Genomic DNA, 27400 nt, shown 5'->3' with positions numbered 1-27400 from the left:
GTGAAAACCACGTACAATAGGCGGCTGTCCCACTTCACAAGTGAATGGAGGCAGAAGTCCCTGAACCATCAGACTGGGCACGCTTCCCACTCACCGATGTGCAGGGTGTGTGCTGGCTGCAGCAGGAAGGAGGGGGTCCCTCACAACCATCCCCAAGGCGACGTGTCTGTAGCTCTCACAACTCTACAAAGTGCTTATCCCTATTTTATGGAGGAGGAAGCAGAGGCTGGAGAAGGTGGGGCCTCTGCCCAGGTCAACAGCTAGCACGGGACGGATCTGGGACTCAAATGGCGCCCTGCATGGCTCCAAAAGCCACTGTCTGCCCAACACACGCTGCTGGGATGAACAGACTTAGGTTGGGATTCTACTGACAAAGAAATTGGTTAATGCTGGGGCTCTTGGTCATATTCCTACTGCGCACGTGTTCCCTATCAGAAACTGAACTCCTCTCCAGCACTGAACTGGACACAGCCAGGGACACAGACAGTAACAAGGCCTAGCTCTTGCTCTCCAGACATTTACAGTTGATTAGGGGGAGATCTCTTTTCAGAGCCATGGAGCTTGGAGGGCGTGTTGTCTTGCCCCAGTGAGAAGGAGGCAAATCCGTGGGGTTAACGGTTGAGCCCAATGCCCAGGACCCACATCCCTCTCGTGGCAGGTGCTCTATGAAATGACGGTGTGGACGGGCGACGTGGTTGGTGGTGGCACCGACTCCAACATCTTTATGACCCTCTACGGCACCAACGGCAGCACAGAGGAGGTGCAGCTGGACAAAAAGAAGGCCAGGTATCTGGAGGTGGCCTGTGCCCCTTGCCCCTTTGCCCCTCCACACACCCAATCCTCCACCATCCAGCCCCATCCTGCCTTTAAATAGACTGCTTCCCTCACTCTCCTCTCATCCCCTGGGGCCTCCATGCCTCTGTGTGATTTCTCCCTCCTGGAAAGCTCTTCATCCACTCTCTCTGTCTCAAGACCCTTCTGTTTCAAGGGCTAGCTCAAATCCACCTCCTCCAGGAAGCCTACCTTGATCACCTCAACCCATAGCACTCCTTCCTTCCTACCTTCTGCCTTTCCTTCTTTCCTTCTGTCACTCAAAGATGTTTACTGTAAGGTCTGTGTTAGTTGATAGCGTTGTGTCATTGTGTATCTCCTGCTTTCATTCTTTGTATGGTAGTAATGTAGCCTGTTCACATCAGGGGAAGCTGGGTGAAGGGAACACAGAAACCCTGTTCTATTTTGCAACTTGCCTGCAAGTTCAAAATGATTACAAAAAGGCTAAAATAATTTTTAAAATATTAAAAAACAGTTGAACACCTATGTCAGACACTGTCAGACATTGGAGAAACTGTACAACCGGAAAGAGAAGATGCTCAAACTCACAATGCTTAACACCTGAGGGAACCACAGCAACAGCATGGACACTGATGTGGGCTTATTTTCTGCTGGACATTTTTCTAAGCCCTTTGAATGTATTGATACACCTAGTCTTCCCTACAACTCTATGAGGACCATTATTATCATCCCCATTCTATAGATAAGAAAACTGAGGCACAGCAGGGTCAAGTCATGTTGCTCAAGGTCCCAGAGCCAGTAAGCTATGGCACTGGGCACTGCACCCAGGTGGCCCCAGTCTTAAGCATTAGGTTCTACTGCCTCTTAAGATAGTTATTAGTAATGGCAATAAAGGTGAACCTCTTGTAGTGATTCCTGTCTGCGCCTTCCGGCAAATCCTCAGCTTGGTCCTGGGTTTTGTTTGGTTTTCTATGTTCAGCCATCGTCCCCCAAACCATCCCTGACCCCTGATATCTTAAGCATCAGAGGGGAGAGACTCAGAGTCCAAGCCTAGGATTTCTAAAACCCATCCACAGCCACTCACCCCTGAGACCACACTGCTGCCTCCCCAGGCTGGAGGGCAGCATCCAGAGAAGCCTCCTTTCTGAGTCCTCACAGCTCCTGACTCTGGCCTTGCCTGCAGGCCTCAGTAAGTACTTCTGGATGGTGGCGGTGGTGAGGATGGTGAGGACGATGCTGAAGCTCTTGGGAGCCAGGCACAGGTTTCTTCCCACGGACAGAGCCGTTCACGAGAGCGGGAACTCTGCTCATCTTACGCAGCTCGTGCCTGGGGGTCTGATGAGAACAGTTTTTGCCTGTCTTCTCTTAGCACTTCTACACTCTCATTATGCAACTCCTGTTTCCTTCTGGAATTCTCCCGTGACCAATTCTCCCCTGATGATGATTGTAACAATGGCTAACATTCAACGAGCACCTGCTCCCTGCCAGGCACCCTTGTAAGTGCTTTTTAAAGATATATTAACTCACAACCAGTAAGGTGCCTGAGACACAGAAAGGTGAAGTAACTCCTCAAAGTCACTCAGGTAGTAAGCAGGCGAGCTGAGGTTCGAACTCCTGAAATTGTGGGAATAAACGAAGGCCGAGTGAGAACAGAGGCTATTTCTTTAGAGCTGGCTATAGCAAGGGTGTGAGCCACCATCTCTTTGTTTGGCAGAGGCTAAGGCTGTCAGGACTCTGGCAAAGCTTCAGAGTGTAGCATTACTGGGGGCATGGCGAAGCTGAAGGGGAGCTACCTAGAATCAGGCATCTTATGTGATTGAATTGGGGAACGTATCTGGGTTTCTCTGATTGTCTTGAGTTGGGAGAGGGGGCAAATCAGGGAAGCTGGCAGTCACTCCCCGCATCCTGACCATCATGGGCCCACTGCTGGTGAGGCTGCAGTCTGGCTGCCTGGGATGACTGCTGCTGCAGAGGTGGTGGGTCAGAGTTCTGTTATCATCTCTGGTCTAGCCAGTGTCTGTTTGTATCTTCAATCTCTCACAATATTTACCGCTATACTTTGACCCTAGTCTCCACCCCGCCCCCAGATTCCTGGAATTTCTCGGATTAATTATCCGACGCCTACGTTCCACCTTATTTTATAGACACATGCAGACACAGTTGCTGGTGGGAAAGATAGATACCTCCTTTCTGGTAGTATCTAAATTCCAAAAATGTTGCTTGAAAATTATACCATATTGCAAATGCTTCAAGGTACCTTGTTAAAGAATTTTGGTTTTCCAAATTAAGATTTATTCTTTGAAGAGAGCCATCATTTCTTAATTATTCTGGAGGGCAAGCTCAGGGCTCTTACCCAAGACATATTTTGCTTCATTGCATTTGCAAGTGGCCCGAAGTTCAGCCTGTGTCTTGGAGTCCTCATTATAGGGGTCAGCATCTTGACTCAGGGACTTGGATTGTAAGACCCACTGGGCTTGTGTCGTGCACACAGTTTAGTGTTGTGCAAGGGAGCCTTTCCCAAGAAATGGCGTGTGACCAGGATGGAGGCAGAAACGTGCATGTGTCACACAGAAAGCATTGTGTAGGTTTGCCTGCTGCAGCACCCCTGTTGTAAAATGCTATACCCAGAGGCCAAATTTGATAGCAATTCCCTCAACCCCACTCCCCAGCTAAAGTTCCCAACTTGTCATCTTGCCACTTTGGGGGAAACTGTTCTGGTAAATTAATTCACAGTGAGATGGTCGTGAATGCATGTGGCATTCAAAAAAATGATGCCCTCAAAAGGTAATGCTTAAACCCAAGGAATGACTGTCTAACAGTGGAACTTGAGGCAATTAGTTTCTAATGGATGTAGGGGCTATTTTTAGGCAAATAGATGTGGTTTTTCTCTAGAGGGAAGTAAGTGCCTGTAAGGAATCATTCCTAGGCCCAGTGGAGACACCAGGAACTGGGAAATTCTTTGGTCTGGAAGCAAACCAGATTCTCAGAGTTCTGTTGGCTTTGCCCTTCTGGATGGCCCCCTGGCTTCCACTAACCCTTAGTGCAAAGAAGATGAAAAGAGACTCAGCTCAAGAGAACGCAAACGGAGGGCAGAGCCCAGATGGCTTTCCAATTGCCACTTCAGGAGGCATTTGGGAGCCACTAGTGACGGTGGCCTGGGCTTAGCTTGTAATAGCTTGTAAGTTTTGAACCTTTCCCTCATATCTTTCTCACTTAGATCTCACACTGCCTGGTTAGTGATAAAGCTCTGAGAATGGAAAGGGCCCGTCTTTGGGGACTTCCTGGGCAGGGGAGCTGGTGGGGAGGCTCCTGGAGTTGGTCAGGCTTGGAGGGAGGTCTCAGGGCTGAGTGGGAATGGTGGTAGTCTGAGAGAAGAGGCAAGCGGGCTGAGTTGCAGGGACCGGTGCCTTTGAAAGATCAGGCAGTTGGGAAGTCCTAGCACCCGCTGCTGGGTGACCCCTCTTGACACATCATCTTCAACTCAGAGGCTGCCCTTTAAAAGGACACTGGAAGGTTCGAACATGTGCTGGGCCTGATCATAGCATTTGAGGATGGTAGAGATTTAGAATCTGTTTGAGATTTCTTTAACTTTGATCTACTCTCAAACCAGGGCAAGGATGCTCATGAGATATGGAGGCAGACGGGTTGATGCAGCTCCCTGCTGCACAGCAAGTTCAATGATCTTATTGGTCCCTGAGGAGCCCGGTTCAGAGGAGCCAGGGCCTGTGGGCTCTGCCTTTTACCCCTCAGTTACATCAGCACCTGTGGACACCTACACCACCGCTGAGGCAGTCCTGCTGCTACTCACCAATGCCTGGAGTTCTCTCTGTGCTGGGTCTCTCATCTGCGCCCCCTACAGTCCCGAAGTGCACATTCTTGCCACTTGGGTCTGTATTAGTTTCCCGAGGTTATGATAAAAATTTACTACAAACCTAGTGGCTTAAAACAACGCAAACTTATTCTCTAACATTGTGCTGATGAGCACTTCGGGCCTGGCGAACAGAGGTCTGGTGGCTACTGCAAGGGCCTGGGGAAGGGAGACAGTAGAGGCACTGAGGTTGGCCAAACTGTTGACAATTAAACAATCGGCTCTTGGGACAGAGCTGGGACCGACTTATTAAGGGTTGGCCAATGCTGTCCTTAGAGGGACAGAGCTGCCCCCAGTTGCTGTGGGATGCAGCATGGGCTAGATGGCCACTGGTACTGGAAGGAGCTGGGTCTAACATGAAGCTACAGGTGAGCCTCTGATCCCAGCCAACTCCAGGAGCCTCAGCCCTACCTCTAAGATGCACAGAGGCAAAGTGCCTGAGCAGCTGCCCCAGGGAGGCTAGCTTTGAGCCCCATAACCTTCTTCCCTATCTTCCAGCCACCCCCTCCCCAGGCTCCCTACCCATACATCTTCCCCAGCTTCTTAACAATGTCTAAAACTTTTCCATTAAATACTGGCCCTTCCAGCCTAAGGCTTCGGGTTTGGTTGGCCTGAGGCTGTCCTCCGTCACAGAGACTGGTGAGTGAGTGGGCGCTAGGCCGTTTCCCAAGGACAGCCTTTGATGGGGTGGAGAACAGAAAGAAGGGCTGACAGGAAGGGAGTGAGGGGCGGCTAAAGCTGCTGAGCTCCTTCAGGTGGATGAGCAGGACAAAGCCAGGGCCACTTCGGCAGCCCCATCCTTCTGAGCCAGAGGCAAGGGGACCTGACTCAGAGGCTGACCACTTCTCCAGGGGGGACCCTCAGTGTGTGGCTCTCTCTCGTGTCAACTGGGATGTCTTGAGGGGCTTGGAGCAGCAGGAAAAATGTGGCTGGTGAGCTGTGGAGGAATGAAGGGCCAATGAGGGGCTTTCCTTTCAGATGGAGGCCTTTTACCCTGAGGAGAGGAGTCTATCCAGGTGTAATTGGGGTTTAGCCTTTAATGGAGGGTGAGGGGGCAACTGTAACCCAGTCTTTGGTTTTCTAAAAGAAAAGCTTATTTCTCTCTCCCTTTTTCCTTACACCTGCCCCACCATAAAATCTCCATAAAAGGGAGATATTTGGCTAAATTCAAAGGGTGAAAATTAAAAAAAAAAAATACAAAGCACAGATTTCTAGAGTTCCTTTATTCTGCAAAATTATACACTGACAAGAGTAAGGAATCAATGAGTTGAAAGATTATTTGAGAGAATCTCCACTATGTGAGATGAGCTTGACAGGGGAGTTTGTGAGCACTGCCTTCCGGTGCCCACGTGACCAGAGGGACAGACAGTTTAAACTAGAGCAGGAGGGATTTAGGGCAGACTTCTGGGAGAGTGTTTTTACGTCTAATAATCATAAAGTGCACATAAGCAAGTTATCAAAGGGATTAGGCCTCTTGAAGACGAGGGGTAGTGAGTTCTGAGTTTGCAGCATTTGCAGTCCCAGCTCCCACTGGCTGTGGCCTCTGTTTTTAAAAGTACGTTTTGTTCAAGGAAGCGTAAAATTGCCATGCAGTGTCATATCTTCAGTGATACCTGCGTTACCCCCAGGGGCTTAACAGCAGCAGCATCTGGGATCAGTGAGCAGTCGAGCAATGTCAGCACTGATGGTCACATTTTGCATGCAGCACTCTGGGAAGAGCAGTAAGAAATAAAGATAGAGTGTCTCTGAGATGATGTGGTCATTCGGTAGCAAAATAGTAATAGCAACAAAAGCAATGTTAACTGCCATTTTACAGTTATTACTAGTATTTCCCAACCTAGGGCCACTGCCTTCAGTTATGCATATTCTGTACAGAAAAATGTGAACAACACTATCTAGAGTTGTGCAGTGCACAACTTGCCCCACCATTCGTGGCAGCCCGTCACTCATAGAGTCTCATTTAAAATCTTGCAGGTATGGAATTTTTTTCACATTTTAAGTTGATTTCACATCCATTTGGTCCTCATGACAGTTTTATGAGATTGCCGGGCCAGTGTCATTTTCCCTAGACTACAGATGAGGAAACCAAATCCCAGAGAGGAGCTGGGACTGTTCCATGTGGTTAGCAGAATGAGATTAAGACCCAGAACTGGTACCTCTTGAATCAGGACCGTATCTACCAGCAACTCACTTAACCCAGTCTTTTGGGAACACATCTGGGTTGCAAGAGACAGGCTAGTGGGGAGTCACAGGAAGCTGAGAGGCCTCTTCTTCTCTCCTTACCCTGAATCTGGTCTCTGGCATGGCCTCGCCCTCTCACCATGGCCAGCCTCCCTTCTTCATGCCCCTCCTCTCCACCCCCAGATTTGAGCGAGAGCAGAATGACACCTTCATCATGGAGATTCTGGACATCGCCCCGTTCACCAAGATGCGGATCCGAATTGATGGCCTGGGCAGCCGGCCCGAGTGGTTCCTGGAGAGGGTAACATGGCTGGACCCTCACCCTCCCTTCCACCCACTGCCCACCCGTTCTTCCTGCTCCTTTGGGCTCTCAATGGGCCTTGTTAAAGTGCAAATGTCACCTTAAAGGGTTGTTATGCAGACCTGGCCCAGATAATCAATACGCCCTTTGGTGTGAATTAATCAGAGAACCTAGTTTTATTTATTTGAGTCCAGTCAAAACTGAATCAGCTGCCAGGGAATACAGCCTGCCCTGTCGACAGAGACAGGGTGTGGGCTTCCTGGAGGAAGCGAGTTGGGAGGGGTGAGAGGGGAGCAGGAGCTGGGGCGGCAAGGCTCCAATGGTGGGAACATTAGGCAGACGGCAAGGAGGCTTCCGGTGCCCCTGTGATCACGGTTAGCTGGCTGCCTCTTCTTCCATCTTGGGCCAATGCTCCCCTGTGAGTCATCCTCTCATCCCTCATCCATCAAAGGCCATCGGTCCCAAGTCCCCTCAGGCTCTGCTCCCCTGTCCAGCCTTTAGCAGATTTTTCTTGAGCCAACAGTAGGGTGCTCCCACCAAGGACAATCTGGCGAGCTTGGGTACACAGTTCCGGGATCTATGGCTGACAGTGGTTTGGTTGGTCTGTTTTTCTGTCATTCATTCAGCAAACATTTCTCATGCACAGTGATGGGCACCTCTCGGAAATATATTTAGACGAATTGCCCATTTCCAACTCCCCAAGTGAGGGTAGTCATGGCAGGGGCTTCAGACCCTGTGCCAGGCCCGCGGGGCAGGGTCTTTTCCTGGAGAGGACCCTTTCCTCATGCCTCGAGTCTAAATCAGAAGAACTTGTCTCAGGCCTGGGATCATGGGTCCCGGGGGTCCAGATGAGGGGGCTGCATAGCAGGTGGGCAGCTGGCAGAGGTGAGGGAGGTCTTCCCATGCTGGCCTCTCTCCCCCAGATCCTCCTGAAGAACATGAACACTGGAGACCTGACCATGTTCTACTACGGAGACTGGCTGTCCCAGCGGAAGGGCAAGAAGACCCTGGTGTGTGAGATGTGTGCCGTCATCGACGGGGAGGAGATGATGGAGTGGACTTCCTATACCGTCTCAGTGAAGACCAGTGACATCCGGGGTGAGTCAGTGGGTCCCTCCCTTCTCCTATACCCACCTGCCACTAACCCTGCCCCTCCTTACATTCTGGCTCAGGTCCTGGGCTCCGGTCAAGACATTTTTCTCTGGATGGTCTTCCAAAAGTTAGTCAGGCCAGCTCCTTTCCACAGTGTGCCACCTTCTGCCTGAACAAAGTATTCCTCCCAGTGACTGACTCGGCCCTGTCCTTCCTGCCTCAGCGAAGTGAGGGAGAACGTTACCAGGCCGTATGGTCAGCACTTCTGAAAACGGTGCAGGAGATTAGCTCAGAGGCCCTCTGTCCTCCTGCTGCCTCCTGACACCCCTCACCCAGGTGCCATGCATCTTGGATGCCCCTGGGTTCCTTCCCACATCCCTGTGCTTGGCCGCCATCTGCTGTGTGCCAGCTTTGGCCTGGGGTCTTAGGATGGGATAAGTCCCTGAGCCCGTGTGTGACTGACATTCGAGGGCAGCAAAGACAGCGAGGCTGTGACAGAAGTTGGCACAGGTGCTGGGAACCCAGAGGAGGGCACCTTACCCAGCCTGAGATCAGAGGCAAGGGTCATGGAACTGCTTCCCAGAGGTGGTGCCAAAGTCTGGCCCAGAAAGACAAACAGAAGCCGGTAAGGCAGAGGGGACAGCAGAGGAGGGGCCTTCCAAGCAAAAGTACAAGCGAGCTCAAAGGCCAGCAGCTGAGAGGAAAGCAATGCCTCCTGCCTCCCCTCCCCTATACCAAGCCTGTTCCCCAGCAGCTGGTGCAAGGAATCTGGCAAACTCACTCACACTACTTATAAATGGCTGGTGAGAGAGCCCCTTGTTGGCCCTGGTAGCTTACATTTCAACAGAGAAGCATTCAGCCAAAGAAATGAAGCATCTCCGGCATACATGATGGGTCAGGACAGCTGGCAAAGTTTTTTTTGGCACCTCCCTTCTTCCTTTCCTCCTCAGAGTGAAGCCTTCACTCTCTTCGCTTAAAGTTCCAAGTGTTCACAGTTTTCGAGTCCCTCATCCCTTCATGATGTGCTCTCAGAAAACAATAACTACATTTTTAACCACAGGGTGTGTATCAGAAAATCTTCAAGGAGTGACCTCTCCCAGAAGCCTTTTCTTTTCAGCTGGGGTCAGTACCTCTATTTGGCTTAAGCAAATGATGTGAAGCTCTAGTGTAGAATGTCAACCAGAGGCAGATTTGGGAACAAGGAACTTTCACATTTTACAGGAGGGAGTTTATTTCTAAACTGTAAAGCCAGCCTACACGACACATGTTTAAGTATGGGTGTATTTCCCCCAAACTAGGTGAGTTCTTGTACCAAACCATTCATACTTGGTAACCAGGATCCCAGTTAGCCCAACAGCATTTACAAGCCACAGAGGTGAGATGAAGGATAGAGTTGTAGACCTGGGAGCCCTATGACACTGACCAGCCCTTTCCGACCTCACCCCTGGCCTCGATGACTCTGAACTTGCCCATGTGCCCCCCTGGCTCCTCCCAGGATCCCGAGAGTGAGGCCAGAACAAGAGAGCTATGATTCACAAAGTCCAGCACCCAGAGCCCTTGTCTTGTGCACCCCAGGAGCGGGCACCGATGCCAATGTGTTCATCATCATCTTTGGGGAGAATGGGGACAGCGGGACCCTGGCCCTGAAGCAGTCTGCCAACTGGAACAAGTTCGAGCGGAACAGCACCGACACGTTCAACTTTTCCGACATGCTGAGCCTGGGCCACCTCTGCAAGCTGAGGGTCTGGCACGACAACAAAGGTAGCTCAGGCTCAAGGTCAGGGTGGGAGGGAGGGCAGACCTCAGCTCTCCACCTGAGCCCCACCCCATCTCCCTGGCAGCACGTGGATCCTTCTACCCCAGGGTGACAGGGAACCGAAAGCAGTTGATTGCCACCATTTTTTTTTTAATTTATTTATTTTTGACTGCGTTGGGTCTTTGTTGCTGAGCGCAGGCTTTCTCTAGTTGCGGCGAATAGGGGCTACTCTTCATTGTAGCGCGCAGGCTTCTCATTGCGGTGGCTTATGTTGTTGCAGAGCACAGGCTATAGGCACACGGGCTTCAGTAGTTGTGCCACGTGGGCTCAGTAGTTGTGGCTCGTGGGCTCTAGAGCGCAGGCTCAGTAGTTGTGGCGCACGGGCTTAGTTGCTCCGCGGCATGTGGGATCTTCCCGGACCAGGGCTTGAACCTGTTTCCCCTCCACTGGCAGGCGGATTCTTAACCACTGCGCCACCAGGGAGGCCCGATTGCCACCATTTTGACTGTTCCATCAGTTAGAACAGCCAATGTTTCTGGGCAAATTTTAGTTCCTCCTGCCCCCCCTGCCCCCTGGGGTGTTGAGTAGCTCTTAATTTTCTGTTATGTTGGGGCATTAATTCTACTTAGTTCAGATATAAAAATTAAGAAAAGAAGGGCTACATCACCAAATTCACTTCCCATGGATTTTCTATAAAGGATTATGTTTGTTTATTTATAATAGCTAGTCTAAAATTAGTCAAATTCACTTATAAATATGAATGATGGGATAGACTACAAGCCAAGCGAGACATTTATTTTTAACTTCAAAATACCTAAGGAATACTTTATCATATCTGTAATTGTGCTGAATTTTTTCATTACCCTTTTGTTGTCTTCAGGCCACTCTGAACACTTTTTTCTGGCTTTGGGTCTTTATGTTACACATTATATAATTAGAAAAGAGTTGTTAAATACTAAATTTCACCTCCTTGAGACACATTACTTTCTTAATTTGTGTGTTCTAACTCACCCTCTTGTCTTCCATTGAAACTGGCCTCAACAAAGCTATTCACTCAAATCCTTCTCCAGTCTTTCCTGAGTTTCCCCCATGAGTGGCCCAGAGGCGTCCTGAGTGTTGTATTTGTCCTTACTTCTTCCAAATCCTGACAGAGGACCAATATGTCTGTCATGGTATCTGATGAAGCCCAACTTGGCAGCTTTAACATGGGTTAAACAGTACAATTTTTTCAATAACATGGGATAAGCTCTTATTAAGCACAGAGAAAGTACTCAGTCTTCAGAGCAATAATCTAATGAAGATTTGCACAGCCCTCAGTTTTCAAATCTCAGTGTACGCATGCAGTCATTCATTGAGCGAACATTTACAGCATTCACTATGGTCCTAGTGCTCTGTTAAATATGAAAGATACAAACATTTGACCCTTACAACAATCTTGTGAATTCCTGCAACAAAAGCACTGAATTATCTCCCTTTTCTACAACCAAGAAATATTGAGGCCCTGTGAAGTTTGAACAACTTACTCAGAATCACACAGCAAGAAAGAGACACAGCCAAAACTCAAATTCAGGTCTTCTGATGCCTGTTCTGGGATACCAGCCCATCCTGCCAGTTCCATTCTGCACCCTCACCAGCCACTGTGCCAACAGGTCAAAAAAGAAGAGGAGGAGATGAGGACAGCTTCTTCTACCTCCCTTCTCCCCCATACATATTTATTGTCAGGGTACAGGGGAGGATGACTTCTCCAGAAAAGTGGAAGGGGATGCTTATTCCTCTCCTGTTCATTCAGTGTCATTATACGTCTATGGAAAGAAACATACTTGCAAAATATTCTCAAAATATCCCTAATGAATCTCTACTCTTTCCCAATAAGGAAACAAAACAAAGATCCCTGAATTCTTTCTCACTCTCTCATCATCCATTATGATTGTTTTAGAACTAGTAGAAGGTTGGCCAGTGGTCGAAAGTCTGGCTTAACAACAAGAGCCAAATTATTAAGATCATCTCCTGCCCCAGACAGTTCATAAGATCAAGATGAGCCGCTGCCCACGCCATGCCACAGATGGATCACTTAGTCAAGACAATCACTTCAGTGTTTGAACAAGATACCAGGGGCTCAGTAAAAGCGCTGAGCCCCAATGTGTGTGTCACCACAAGCCTAATTAGAGTGTTTCGACAGACCAGATTGATGAGGGTGGGTGGGGATGGGGTTTGTCTACCCTAATATCCATGCATACAGTTTCCTGTTGCAGTGTCCATGCCAGAGGCAAACCATAGTTTAGGAAGTATATTCCTGGGAAGTGTGCCCCTGTCCTAATCAGAAAGAAGTACATTTTATCTCTGGACTGCCAACACACCCTGGCAAGGCATTACTCTTGAGATCAGGGGCCACAGCTCATTCATATTTATTTTCATAACTGCCTACAAAGGTGCCTGTGGCACAGTGGAGACTCACTAAATCTTAGCTTAGTTGAGACTCTACCCCCTCCCCCACTCCCAGGACAGAGCTGAGAAATACCAGGGCCTTTAATTCTGTTCTTCCACAGCCCCTATCTCAGAAGAAACAGAGAAGCAAAGGGACTAGAACCTTGAGAAGGAAGAAATATTATTCCCAGCCAGTCTGAACAATCCCCTTAGGGTTCAACCACATGATGGGATCAGAGGTCAAGGGGCTCCCTGATCACTTCCTAGTCAGGTCAGAGAACTGGGCAGGGTAGAACTTCATGTAGACCATGATGACCTCCATCCCTTTTCCAAGAAGGGAAGACAGTGTCAGAGCCATTTTTAATATGAAGGTTTCACTCACAGGGTTGTGAGGGTGGAGGGGATGACCAGAAAGACTGAGGATGCCCGTGTTAAATACCAGTTCTGGGTAAACACGCTATAGCCTTTGGAGCTGTGTAGCTGTCCAGGGTACTGACTTCTCTCTGGCGTCTCTCAATTCTGGACCCTGCCACCTGTTTCTAGGGTTCCCACTTTTGAGGCTGACTATTTTCAGACTGGACTGTTATAGACTTCCCTCAGCTTGCCAAAATGGTTCAACTTACCATACGTCTCATCCTCAATTCACAGCAATAAAAGACAGATAATTGCTGATCCAAGATCAAAGTTCATCTCTGTTTCCTGTCTTCAAAGGCTGCTGTCTTCAACTCCATCTTATCTAACTCCACCTGACTAAATATCTGAAACCCTACTGGTTCTTTGTTCCTTGGATGACTTCTCCTGTTGCTACCACACCTTCAAAGTCTGCCTTCTCCTTCCATCCCCATCTGTTTCTCATCACAGACTTTCCAGAGTCCTCTTAGGCATTCCTGCTCCGTGTGGTATCCCTCCTTCCAAACTACCTAGGAGAGCAAAGGCACACATATTTCAGAAAAATGTTCCAGAGAGTCAAGCAGTAGCATTCCAGGAGTCAGGGATAATGTTTGCCTGTAGTGATGCCTATGTTTCCCCCTTTCTTGTTTTTCTCCTCCTACCTGACATGTCCTCTTCCCAGACAACATGAGCCTTTCAGTTCCTCTACTACTGTAGTCCTAATGATTCCTAACAAGTCCTAACAAGTTTTTATATTGATTTCAGTCAATAAATCAAATGTAACCAATTCTCATTATCCACAATAGTTTTGCACTCTAAAGTTGCTGCAAACACTGAACCACTGCTCCTAGGGAAAATACAAGGTTAGGTTCCTGCAGGCCTCTGGTCACAGCATTTTCATCAACCAGTCAATACATAACTTTGTTTTATGTGTGTTCCTGTTTAAAGACACCTCATCTAATATATATTCTTGATTAATTTTTTTAACATCTTTATTGGAGTATAATTGCTTTACAATGGTGTGTTAGTTTCTGCTTTATAACAAAGTGAATCAGTTATACATATACATATGTTCCCATATCTCTTCCCTGTTGCATCTCCCTCCCTCCCACCCTCCCTATCCCACCCCTCTAGGTGGTCACAAACCACCTAGCTGATCTCCCTGTGCTATGTGGCTGCTTCCCACTAGCTATCTATTTTCCGTTTCGTAGTCCATGCCACTCTCTCACTTTGTCACAGCTTACCCTTCCCCCTCCCCATATCCTCAAGTCCATGCTCTAGTAGGTCTGTGTCTTTATTCCCGTCTTACCCCTAGGTTCTTCATGACGTTTTTTTTTCTTAGATTCCATATATATGTGTTAGCATACGGTATTTGTTTTTCTCCTTCTGACTTACTTCACTCTGTATGATAGACTCTAGGTCTATCCACCTCACTACAAATATCTCAATTTCGTTTCTTTTTATGGCTGAGTAATATTCCATTGTATATATGTGTCACATCTTCTTTATCCATTCTTCTGTTGATGGACACTTAGGTTGCTTCCATGTCCTGGCTATTGTAAATAGAGATGCGATGAACATTTTGGTACATAACTCTTTTTGAATTATGGTTTTCTCAGGGTATATGCCCAGTAGTAGGATTGATGCGTCGTATGGTAGTTCTATTTGTAGTTTTTTAAGGAACCTCCATACTGTTCTCCATAGTGGCTGTATCAATTCACATTCCCACCAACAGTGCAAGAGGGTTCCCTTTTCTCCACACCCTCTCCAGCATTTACTGTTTGTAGATTTTTTGATGATGGCCATTCTGACTGGTGTGAGGTGATACCTCACTGAAGTTTTGATTTGCATTTCTCTAATGATTAGTGATGCTGAACATCCTTTCATGTGTTTGTTGGACATCTGTACATCTTCTTTGGAGAAATGTCTATTTAGGTCTTCTGCCCATTTTTGGATTGGGTTGTTTGTTTTTTTGTTATTGAACTGCATGAGCTGCTTGTAAATTTTGGAGATTAATCCTTTGTTTGTTGATTCATTTGCAAATATTTTCTCCCATTCTGAGGGTTGTCTTTTGGTCTTGTTTATGGTTTCCTTTGCTGTGCAAAAGCTTTTAAGTTTCATTAGGTCCCATTTGTTATTTTTGTTTTTATTTCCATTTCTCTAGGAGTTCTTGATTTATTAACAGTGAACTCATGGTCATCAATACTATAACTCATGCCTAAAGGAACATTAAGTGACAAATCTATTTTCTTTGTAAGGCACATCACAGCCTTGTTGCACTTAGAAACACTAGACAGCTCTCTAGCACTATGCTTGGGGGACATTTAAAACAGCAAAATTACCAACAAAAGCATAAAAATGTAAAAATAAAAAACCATAGCACTAAATAGACCAAACAAAGGACACTTATTCATAGTGTGAAAGCTGAAACAAGGAGGCAGAGCACCGTCTTGTTTAACCTCAGCTGGCAACATGTGCATCAGACAGCTCAAATTTTTTGCCACTCTGCACATGTCCATGAATAACTGTGAAAACGCTGTGAGTATTGATTTTAGGGTTACAAATAAATTTTAGCAAGTAGGTTAATTTGTAAATACGGATAATACACAAATAATAAGATTCAACTGGATCTATCTTTGAAAAGGTGATATTTAAGCTAAGACCTGAAGTATTGATAGGAATAGACATTTGGTTAGGTGTGGTGTTTACCAAAAATGAAGCATATTTGAGGCAGAATGAATAGAAAACATAAAAGTCCTGAAATATAAAAAATATTGATATGTTCCAGAAATGAAAGAAGAGTTCAGAATGACTACAAAATAGGGAACGGGGTTGGGAGCTAGAAAGTAGACTGGAATCAGGCTGTGCAAGTTATTATAAGCCATGTCAAGGATTGGGTCTTTATCCTAATTGTCCTGAGAAGCCATCAAAGGATCTCAGAACAGTAGTCACATGGGGAAGATTACCATAGTATCTGTGGGGGATAGGTTAAATGGAAGAGAAAACAAACTTCAAAAGACTGGCTAAGAGATGATGGGAGATAATGATGCTTTGCACAATGATGGTAGCAGTGGGGAATGGAGAAAATGTAGAAAGATTTGAGAAATATTTAAGGCAGAAAGCTTATTAAAGGTCTGGCTAAGAAGGAAACTTGAGCAAGAATGGTGAGGATGCTTGAGGAGTTTCTTCATCTTGATATGTTTAATTTAAAGGTCTGGAAGACATCTAAGAGGTGATAGCTAGTAACAGTGGGGTCTGGAGCTCAGGAGGAAAACTAGCTGGGAGATATTGATCTAAGAGTTGTTAGTACAGAGACATTACTGAAGCCATGAGAGTGATAAGAGCATTTGTGGAGGAAGTGCAGCTTGAGAAAAACAAAAGTGGCCGAGAGCAGATTCCTGAGAATTCTAACCTGAGGTTAGATAATAGAAGGGAAGGAAGAGGAGAAGGAGGAAGAAAAGAGGAGGAAAATGGATTGCCTTAACATTTTTTTACTTCCAAAGGGGAATGTGTCTGGGGAGATGGACCCTGTCTGAGGAACTATGTAATGTTGAGGATCGTTCACTGGTCATGAAATCCCAAGAAGTGGTGTGTTGGTTCATGATGCCATAGTTTCCTGGGCATAAATTTAATAAAGGAAATATGAAAACACATTTGTTTTCAAATAGCAAAGCAATTTAAACTATTGAAAATGTTTATTTCTCCCTAGCAAATTCCCAGAATCCCTTGGTGAGAAATATTTTTATGCAGCCAAACATTTAAATCACTGTAACAAGGGAAAAGGAGGGGAAGATAAAGAGCCTTCTGTCATTTAAGGATTCATGTTTATAAGACAAAAATGTTCGTCACTGCCTCCTAAGTACTCCTCCCCCCCACACACACACAAATTGTCAGGGAAACTTTCTCACCTAGCTTCACCCTCTCTGTTTTCTTGTCCTTTTTATAAAGTGGAATTGCCTTTTTATTCCTGACTGTTCCAGTCCATCCAGTGAATGGCGTGGTACATATGAATTTGCAACAATGAGAAATCTCTAAGATGAACTTCCATTAAAAAGGTTTTCTCTTCTCTTCACTCTCTTCTCTTTCCTAGCTCTCTGAACTTCGAGGCCAGCCCTTGTTTAAATTTTACCTGGCATGAAATAACTTACATCTTTGGCCAAGCCAACAGTTATTCATAAATAGATACCTAAGAGATGAGTTTTCACCTGAAATTCTCTTCCCCTGATAAATTCTAATGCATCCTTCAAACTCCAGATTAACTACCACTTTTTACATGAAATGAAATTAGATGCTCCTTACTCGATGCTCCCGAACTGTTCTGTTTATAACTCTATTCATAGCGCTTACTGTGCTGAATTGTAATTGCCTTGCCAATTACGACTGGCAGATTTTGAATCTCTAAACAGTAGGTCTCTAACTTGTTTGATTCAACTTTGAATTCTCAGTGCCTTGCACTTAGTAGCTATTTAATAATTATGTGAACAAATAACTAAATTCATGTCAAACATCAGCTTGTAGCAGCTTCTTAAGCCTAAATGGATGACTCCAAATGCCATCCTTTTCTGGACTCCCAGGGAAATACCTTTCTCCTCTCTGTGTTTGAGAAGCTCCAGATGTAGCACATTCTATCAGACACTCCTTCAAAGCATTTGTAATTCTCCAAAGGCAGATTTAGTGGGTCAAATGTTCCCCCTGAATTCTTGGCCACTTAGAACCTCAGAATGTGACCTTAATTGCAGATAGGGCCTTTATTAGTTAAGGATTTTGAGATGAAATCATCCTGGATTTAGGGTGGTTCCTAAATCCAATGACTTCTGTTCCTATAAGAAGATGAGAGGACACAAAGAGACATATGGAGAAGTCCACGTGAAGATAGAGGCAGAGACCGGAAATAGAGAACAGAGCTCAAAGACATTGAATGCCAGCGATTGCCAGGAGCTACCCAGAGCTAGGAAGAGGCCAGGAGGATTCTTTCTTGGAGTCTTCAGAAGGATCATTCCCCACTGACACCTTGTTTTCAGACTTGTAGCCTCCATGGTGGTGAGAGAATAAGTTTCTTTTTTTTTTAAGCCACCAAGTTTGTGGTAATTGGTTACAGCAGCCCTAAGAATTGAATACAGTAAGGAAGAGGCCCTTCCAGGGAATAGTGTAGACTTCCTGAGGGCTCCAATTCAATCACCTTTCTGCAGCAAAATATCTGCCTCAGGATTTGCTGCTGAATAGAAAAATATTCAAGCCATTGGGCCAAGATAAAATGCACCATATCAGAGTGAAGTCCCATCAGAGAGCTTGAAGTCAGCAAGGTTAACTGCAGCAGCTTAAAGTACAGTGAGGTGGTCCAGAGCTATAATTCTCAAGATGGTGTCAAGTTGGGATCTGCTTGACAAACATTGCTCTTAACTTTTGCAGCTAGGGTCTCCATAGCCCTGCAGGCAGTTCAGTGGTAACTGGGGCTCAGAAACCAACTATTCTTCTAAGCAGGAAAAAGAGGAAGAATCTAGAACTAAAAGGCATCAGACTAGCTTCTGTTTCTACTATGTGCTTGACATTGAATTCCAGCCCCTGAGACTTCTGCCTTGTGACCTAACTCCAAACATGCACCCTGCCATGATTACATCTCCCTGTTTATGATTAACAAACTCTCTTATGTACTGATCTCCTCACTGTAAGTTCTTCCTATTGCCTTACCTTACTTAAACCGTCCCCCAGAATAGTCATTATATTTGTAACTGCATGCTTAGCCTCTGTCTCCCTTACTTATCAGTTCCATGAGTACCATTGTCATATTCATTGCTCTTTCCCTAATGCCTATCACACTGCCTGTAATATAGTAGGAACTTAATATAGAATTTATTTATACCTCTGTTTCAGTCCCTCTGATCATTCCTGTCTTTTTATGCCTCCACCACAGGGAACGCACATTTCTCCCAAATCAGAATTTTTCCTTGTGTCTTAGTACTTTCAAAAACTGAGTACTAGCCATGAACCTCAGGGTCATCACTAGGTCCTCTAATAATGGCTGTCCCCACTCCTTAGACACTATGCACATATCTAGACTTTCTCAGTTTTCTCAAGGAAAAAAACTGCATTTTTCTTCTATGCAAAAACTCTGCATTCAAATTTGTCTCACCACTGTCAAAACCTTGAAAGAAAAGGGAGGCAGTTCAGCACCTTGGACAGCTCTAAGCCATACTAACGATTGTTTGTTGCTACTACTTTGGCTCTTCAAAGAACTTGATGCCTCCCTTGGATAGCCCAAGACTGATTGCCTTTGGCCCCATCATGGCTCTTTGAACCTAAAGAAATCCCAAGTCATTGATGTTAATCTCTTCCCTTTGTAAGCAGAGAAATGGCCTTCTCCTTTCCAACCAGACTTTGGATCTGAAAGCAGGATCCTATCATCGGCAGGGAAAGAAAGATTTTTGTGTCTTCATTGAGCCCAAGTGGTTGGGATACTAGGGTCAGGAGAGGAACAAGGTTCTGTGCCTAACTTTTTCTTTATAGTAACTTTATCTTCCAGAGATGAAAGTTTAAATATTAATATAAGTCAAGACAGCTAGATATGTATAATGAACTTCCACATACCCATCACATGGATTCAACACATGATTTGTCATACCTGCTTTACCCTTTTTTTCTTTTTTGGCTTCTTTTTGTTTGCTGAAAGATATAAAATCAAATCCTAAACCTCATGTCATTTCGCCCAAACATATTTAGTATGCTTCTCTTTTAAAAGTAGATATTTTCTCAATGCCATTATCACACTTAACAATGATTTATTTATGTCATCCAATTTCCACTCCATATGCAAATTTCCTTAATAACATAAAAAATGTCTTTGTACTTTTGGTTTTATGTGAATCAGGATGCAAACAAGGTCCACACAGCATATTTAGTTGTTATGCTTCTTTAGCCTCCTTTAATGAAGAGCCATACCTAATCCCTTTATTTTTTCATGCCATTGACTGTTGAAGGAACTGGGCCCAATGATCTATAAAATTTTCACACTCCAGACCTGCCTGTTTGCTTCTTCTTGGTATCATTGCTTCCTTATTCCCCATATTTCCTACAATCTGGAGGTCAGCTCTAAAGGCTTGATTAGCTTCAGGTTCAACATTCTTTGGCAAGAATGCCTTATAGGTGGTATCAAGGCTACTTTAAAATGGGACCTGTGTCCTTCATATTACATCACAGCTGTCTCAGTCTCACTGATGCTCACATCTAATGGTGGATCCAGGGGCTGTCTACTTGATTCCTCCATTGTAAATTTCCCCCCATCACTCTTCATCTAATGGCTTCTCCCAGTGACGATCAATTAGGGTTACAAATGATTTTCTAATTGTTATTTCTTATCCACTTATTAGCTAGAATTCTTCTGTAAAAAATTGTCCCTCAGGCTATTTGATTACCATGAAATATAGTTCATAAATGAAAATCAAGATAAATGATTAATTCTTCTCCTTAATTCCAATCACCCAGATAGCTTTTACAACACTGAACAAATTATAACAGAGTGTTTATTTTCTAATTCATCTTGTTCTTCTTGCTTGCTTCCTCTGAAAACTCTGATGAAATCACAGAATGAATTTATATATTTTCTTTTGAATAATATAAATTCATAGAAATATAAAGGACCACAGAAGTCACATTGCTCAAGTAAGGAAACTGAGGCATGCAGATATGATAATACGTTCAGTATGGTGGGTATGCTGAGAATGCAGTCCAGATTTGCCAAATCCATGTGTGTCATTCTGGGCATCCTAGTTTGGATGATGTACATGTGAAAGTGTTTGTGGAAGAATAATAGCTAGATTCTTGTATTCTTTAATAACTAGGACTGTGATGGTTCCATAACTCATTTCAAATCATCTATTTATCTTGTTTAAGAAATTTTGTTTACCCACATGGTAAACAAAAGGTCCAATTTTGTTTGGACCTTAGCTTGACCAAAAAAAAAAAAACCTGAGAGTTCACTATAGAAAGTAAATATAATTTATCAATTCTATGTTTATTGAGCATTAAGTCAATATCCCTGTGTTGCAATCAAGAAGTCATAAGACATGGTTCCCACACCTTAAAATCTAACTGGAGAAGTCAGACATACAACATAAAATCACCATTAAAGAGTTAGTTCATGTTCATGACCTCAATAGCAAAGATTTCCCAAGCCATCTGTGTTCATAGCCAAGGGAATGGACAGATGATGAATGCTATGGGACTGGGGAGTTTGGAGGGTTTCATAGAGGAGGTGGGGCCTAAGTTGTCCAGAGGATAGGTGGGAATTTAGGACAGGGAAATAGCTTGGAGCCTTAATGAAGAGGTAGAAAATGCTAAAGTGGTGCTGAATAAATCTATCTAAGTAGGGTGGAGGATTTGCATTAGGGGGGTCTTCCTTATTGAGGTAAGGAATGAAGTGTATGGAGATAGGGTGAAGAAAGCCCTACATATGAAAACACAGAATTGGGCCCTTTTTTCCCATCAGGTATGGAAGGCCACTGAGGAATCACAGGTAGTAGATGGCATGATGAAGTCCAGGAAGCATGTAGCAGTCAGTCTCTCTCCCACTCAGAATCTGCCCTCTCTTGGCTGGAAAGATTGGGACCCCATGCTCATTCAGTTTTTAAGCTTTTTTCTTATAGTAAACCTTAGGACATTTGGGATAAAACAATCAATTCTACTAGGGCAGGCCTCTGCTCCCTGGTGGGGCTTTGAATTATTTTCCCCCTCCACTCACAGAATGTTACCACCAGCTTCCTTCTTCCTCATTCTTCCCTATTCACTAATAGTGCACACTCACGCATTCAATAAACATTTGTTGAATAATGTGCTATAAGCATTGCTCTAGGCACTAAATATAGTGGTGGATATATCAGGCAAGACCCCTGCTTTCATGGGGCTTACAACCTAGTAAAAGACAGACAATATATAGAAAATGTGCAAGGAAATAAAAACAAAATTATTTCAGATTGTGAAATGGGTATATGTTGATGTGATGGCAAGTAATTGAGGATGAGGAAACCTCTGCAAATAGTGTGGTTAGGAAAGGTCTTCCCAAAGACAGGACATTTGATCTGACGCCTCAGTGATGAAACACTATGGGCATTCAGAGCCTGGGGTATATTTTTCCAGGCAGACCAAAAAGTATATGCAAAGTTTCCAAGGCAAGACTGGATTTCATATATTAAGATACTAAAAGACCAGTGTAAGTGAAATATAGTAAGTAAAATTGCAAGTAGTATGAAATGAAATCAGAATGGAAAGGGACAAAGTCATGTCGATTCTTAGAGTTGCTAGTGAGCTGTTTGTATTTTATTCTGAGAGTGCTGGGAAGCCATTGAAGGGTTTTCCATGGAGAAGTCACAAAATCCGATTCATGATTTTAAAAGATCACTACGATGCATGTAGAAGGATAGTAATTATACCATTGCATATAGAAGTAAAAGTCTGGTTAGCAACTAATTATCCATCAATAAGAACAAGGTAGAAAATTTATTTTGTGTGCATACAATGGAATACCATGCAACTGTGAAAAATGATGGGCAGATATTTATGTACTGATATAGATTGTAAGTGAAAAGGTAAGATGTCAGGCAGTGTGGGGTGTTTGCTATATTTGTGTAAAAAAAAAAAGTAGGACTCTAAAAGAGGAGACTTTGTAAAGAAATGGATTCTCTAATGGTGTGATTCAGATGGTTCCCTATTGGTCTATGGTGGAGACCATCCAGGTAGTGCTGGCCACACAACTAGCCATGCTATAACTGTCGGTCTGTCAACTTCTCTGGTGCCTTCAACAGCAGAACCCAGCCACATGGCATCAGCCTGCCCAGGGCTGCCTGTTCCCATGTTTGATAGGTTATTAGTCTAGAAAGTTGTAGTAGGATCCCTGTTAATCACATTCAACATTTCCAAAACAAGGCAACTAAATAAGCAGTGAGCATGAGGCTGAGAATGAAGCTTCTTTATCTCAGAATGGTTGGGGTTAGCCTGCTATTTACCATGGAAGAAGTTTCTTTGCAGAATCAAACTTGGAAAGAGAACTGGAGATGGGGTGAGACAATGCCATGCTTTCAGAGGAGAGAGGAAAGGGGGATGAGGAGGGAAGGGAGCAACCTGCCAAGAAGCACCAGGGCAACCCGGGCCAGGTAGGCTCCTCCTCTGGTTGTCTTCAACCACACACTGGGGCACTGAATTGCCTGTGAATAAAGTCAAAGCCAGCCCAGAATCCACCCTTCCCATGAGCTCACTGTTTTCCTCTGTCACCACCCTGCCTGGAGCTCAGGAAGTGTAATTCAGGAGTGAAACCTGCCCAGCACGTACAGCAGGGTGAAGAGTGCATTCCAGCAACAGAAGTGATCTCATGATGACCCACCTCTCTGGTTAATGTCATCCCCCTCCACTAACACTCACACACACTTATGCACACACTAACACAAAATTCTCATTGATTCCCATTGATCATTATTGCCATGATATCATAGAAAGACCATCATCCTGGAGAAGAGATGACTCTGATACATTAAGCCAAGGTGTGGCTCTGGGACCAGCAGAACCAGGAGCACCCGAGAACTGGTTAGAGAAAGAAATTCTTGGACCCCAGGACCCCACTACAAACCTAACTGAATCAGAATCTCTGGGGGTGGGGCCCAGTTATCTGTTTTAACAAAGTCCTCCAGGTAATTGCCATGCAGGCTCAAGTTCTCAGCCTTGGCTACACATTGGAATCACCTGGGAAGCTTTAAAGACTGTTGATGCCTGGGTCACACTCCAGAGATCCTGTTGTAGTTGATTTGGGTAAGGCCTGGACAGGGAATCACCTCATTCATATTCACACACACACACACACACACACACCCACACACACACACCCACAGTAGGGGATTGGGGGAGAGCAAAGAATGTCTTCCACTGGGACATCTTCCAACAGGACAAATGATTTGTCTTCTCTTCCTCTGCCTCCCTCTTCACTCCCTCTTCCTTCCTATGTTCCGCTCTCGAAGCCTGGTAGGACTGCTTCCATGGGTCTGACATGCACCATCTCTAGACTGAATACTTCGAGCCTTATTAAGCAGTTGAATTAGTGTATGATAGTATCAGGAATCATCTCAGAAAGCAACCAATTTACAAACTTACAGATGGAACTGGCCCTAATGCAGGAAAGTAAATATATTTATTGAGTTTTAAAAAGTTTATCATAAATACTGACATTTTAAAATAAAGCACCTTAAGTGTATCTAATAGAATGTAAACACTCGAGCAGTTTGATGCCCACATTTATCCACTTAAATGAATACCCAGACTGTTACTACTCAAATATTTTACATCATTTCTTAATCTTTTTGAACTTATATTCTATGTAATTCTGAAAAGATGAGGAACAGGGAAGTGAAGTAACTTGCCCGAGGTCACATAGCATGTATATGGCAGCTCTGGGTATGAATCCAGATATCTTGCTTCGGATTCTGTTATTTCCATTTATTACTAACCATTTGTTATTTACATTTTGAATTTAAATAAAACTTAAAATATGCATGCCAAAAAAATTTTGTTGATAAAATAACTCACCACTTTTTAACTCGACAGAACTATTTTAAAATTTAACTTGTTTTAGGACTTGCTGTTTTCCACTTTCAGTAAAGATCTATGTTTTAAAACATATGAAGTACTTTTTACACTGGGAATGAAGCTATACTAGGACTGCCAATATGTGTGCTCTGTCCATGAGCCTTAATATCTACTCCCTGCAGACTGGGCGACTGGAAGTATGTGTCCACCTTTGTGTGTCTCTTTGTGTTTATAACCCTTGAGACCAATGGCAAGATCTAGAGTTGTTGCTTTGAGCAGTGTCTGATCCTAGAGAATGGCTTTTTGGTGGGGACAGTGGGACTGCCCCCACAGCCCCAAGTGGCACGAGAAGGCAAGATGTGAGACTAGAATATATACATGCCTTCCTTGTAGGGTTGCCTTGTGGACATACTATGGACATATACATATTAAAGGACATACACGACCCTCTAAGAGTTCATGAACCCAAGTTAAGGATTTTGCAAAGAGAATTATAGCCTCTGGGCTAGAAGTGTCTCAGAGATAATCTAACCCAACCCTTCATTTCATCAACAAGAAGACAAAGGCCCAGGAGGACAGAGAACTTGTCCAGGGCCACACAGCCAGTGGGCAGGGGGAATGGAAGTCTGATAGGGGAGGGAGAGCACGTTCAGCTCCCAGTCCCCATGTCTCTTTCCTACAGGGATATTTCCTGGCTGGCACCTGAGCTATGTCGACGTGAAGGACAATTCCCGCGATGAGACCTTCCGTTTCCAATGTGACTGCTGGTTCTCCAAGAATGAGGGCGACAGGCAGACAGTCCGTGACTTTGCCTGTGCCAACAATGAGATCCACGATGAGCTGGAGGAGACCAGTACGTGTGGAGACCGGTGGGCCCTGCTTCGATTCAGCCTGGGCTGAATCTTCAGTTAAACGAGAGTTAGCTCAGGAGGGAGGTGGGAACAATGTTGGAAAATCTAAAGAAGGAGCTCTTACAGCTGCAGGGGAATCAGATGCCCAATGAAGGAAATAATATTGGAGAGGTGCATAAGTAAGCACGCTAAATGTTGTTTCGTGGACCTGGAACAGCCAAGATACTGGTACCAGCTCATGGCCCCAAATCACAGGGACTAATTGGGTAGAGGAAAACCCACAGGGTATAAGCTTACTCTGCCCTGAGGGCTGGGCTGGGCAGTTTGATGTGATGCTCCCTCTGGTTTATTTTTCTGTCATGGACTCTCTCCAACTGATGTCTGTGACAACAGCCACCAAATCAAGCCTTCCTGGAAACAGAATGTGCAGGGCAGCCAGCTTCTCCACCAACCACTTTCTCTTTGGTTCCTTCCTCAGGGGATGTTTAAAGGGAAAGAGTAATTGGTCCATGAGGTGGATGGCCATCCAGGACCAGGGAAGTGTTTCATTAATACAGATGCTAGTATCTGCATCCAACAGATTTGACAAAGGCTTATCAGTAGCAGAGCGTGAAGAAAGGCTCTTCCAACCTTAGTTATTAAGGTAACACTAGCTGCCTGAAGACATAAACCCCCAAATCTCAATGGCTAAATACAACAAAATTTGTTTCTCACTCACATAATAAACTGTCCAGTGAGAGTGTTTGGCAAGAGGCCTTCCACACTGTGATTCAGGGACCCAAGTTCTTCTCATCTGTCTGCCATTTTCAGCACGTGACTGCCACATTTCTTGCAGAGGGAAAAGAGAGCATGGAGAAGGCACACTCCCCTACCTTAACATATTAACTCACATTCTATTAGTCATGCAGCTCCACCTAGATGTAAAGGCATCTGGGTAATGCCATACCTGGCTGGACAGTCACTCCCTGGCAAGCACTGTACACCACGTGGCAAGGGAAGCGTGGATCCTTGGTGGAAAGCCACTCAGCCTTCTCCACCATGCCATCAAAACTACCCAATGATGGACTTAGCTACTTCGAGAGGCAGTGAACACTGATGTCCCTGGTAGCATTCAAACAAGGGCCAACTACTCATCTATCAGCTTTACTGCATGGGAATTCCTGCCCTAATTCAGAGGGTGAACTCTCAGCTTCTGTAATCGCACTTACTGAGAAGTTACTGGGGACCCAGTTTTATTTTAGATGCTAAGTGTGACGCACACTGCTTTGTGATTTCTAGTTTATTTGTATGGACCTTTGTCCACGTGCAGTTCTCCCTACACAGCTGTAAGCTCCCAAAGGTCAAGGACAAAATCACTCATGTTTGTAGCCCTCTGCAGCTCTCTAGGCTTTGGGGCTTAGTAGGTACACAAGTCGTTAGTGCTCAGCAAATGGAAGAAGATGCAGTCGGTCGTTTTCCTTAGAGCCTCACAATCTCATTAGAGGGAGAGGCTAATATACAAATGCCAACACAAACAATAGAGGCTCCTTGGGCCATTGGTGTTCAGGGGAGAAGAGATTCGTCAGGCTGTGAGAATAACCACTGAGCTTCCTTCCCAGATTTCCTGCCAAACAGCTGCTAAGACCTACGGGATTTGGGTTGGCAGGGAGATGGGCAGAGGGGAAGCATCACTTGCATTATTTCCAGAAGGATGTGTGTGGGCTAGAGATGGGAGGGCAGGGACACGGAGCCCAGGAGACGGCCTGGATCAGTCCGTCTTTACTAGGAGCCTGCAGAGGGCAGAGTGGCGCCTTCTAGGCTGCCCACAGGGGGAGAGACAGTGACACCCGTGTCCTAAGATGGAGGCTTATCCTGGGGAGAGCCAGGGCCGCAGTTCAAGCCAATCATTTCAACCCTCAGCTAATTTTATTTAACCACTTGGCAAATACTTATTGAAAACCTACTAAGTGCCACGGCCTAGTGTGGGTTCTGGGGACACATGGGTTCTGGGGACACGCTAATGAATAAAGCAGAGACCCTGCCCTCGTGGCACTTACATTCTGTGTCTGTGTCCCCAGGGGCACCTCTGGGCACTTGACTTGTGAGAGTAAACATGCTCTCATACTTGAACAGAGCTTCACGTGTGTGAAAGCATTCCACACATCCCCTGCTCTCACCGGGTCCTCGCCACCCCACTCCCACCC

At 45.2% G+C, this 27400-nt stretch overlaps 1 protein-coding gene across 7 annotated transcripts in view; it reads left to right on the top strand.

The window, feature by feature from the left end:
* The window catches only part of LOXHD1 (lipoxygenase homology PLAT domains 1), a 190696-nt gene that overhangs the window by 150035 nt on the left and 13261 nt on the right, over positions 1–27400 (top strand). For all 7 annotated transcript variants that reach the window (XM_060310522.1, XM_060310521.1, XM_060310523.1 and 4 more), the window contains 5 exons: positions 659–786; positions 7025–7142; positions 8066–8240; positions 9810–9995; positions 25049–25219. In XM_060310522.1, coding sequence (XP_060166505.1) covers positions 659–786; positions 7025–7142; positions 8066–8240; positions 9810–9995; positions 25049–25219 — 778 coding nt within the window. The remainder of the gene's footprint in view (positions 1–658; positions 787–7024; positions 7143–8065; positions 8241–9809; positions 9996–25048; positions 25220–27400) is intronic.

Source organism: Globicephala melas, chromosome 13, assembly GCF_963455315.2.
Source record: "Globicephala melas chromosome 13, mGloMel1.2, whole genome shotgun sequence".
NCBI lineage: Eukaryota > Metazoa > Chordata > Mammalia > Artiodactyla > Delphinidae > Globicephala > Globicephala melas.
Note: the sequence above shows the minus strand (reverse complement) of the source record. Positions and strands in the feature narration are given on the sequence as shown.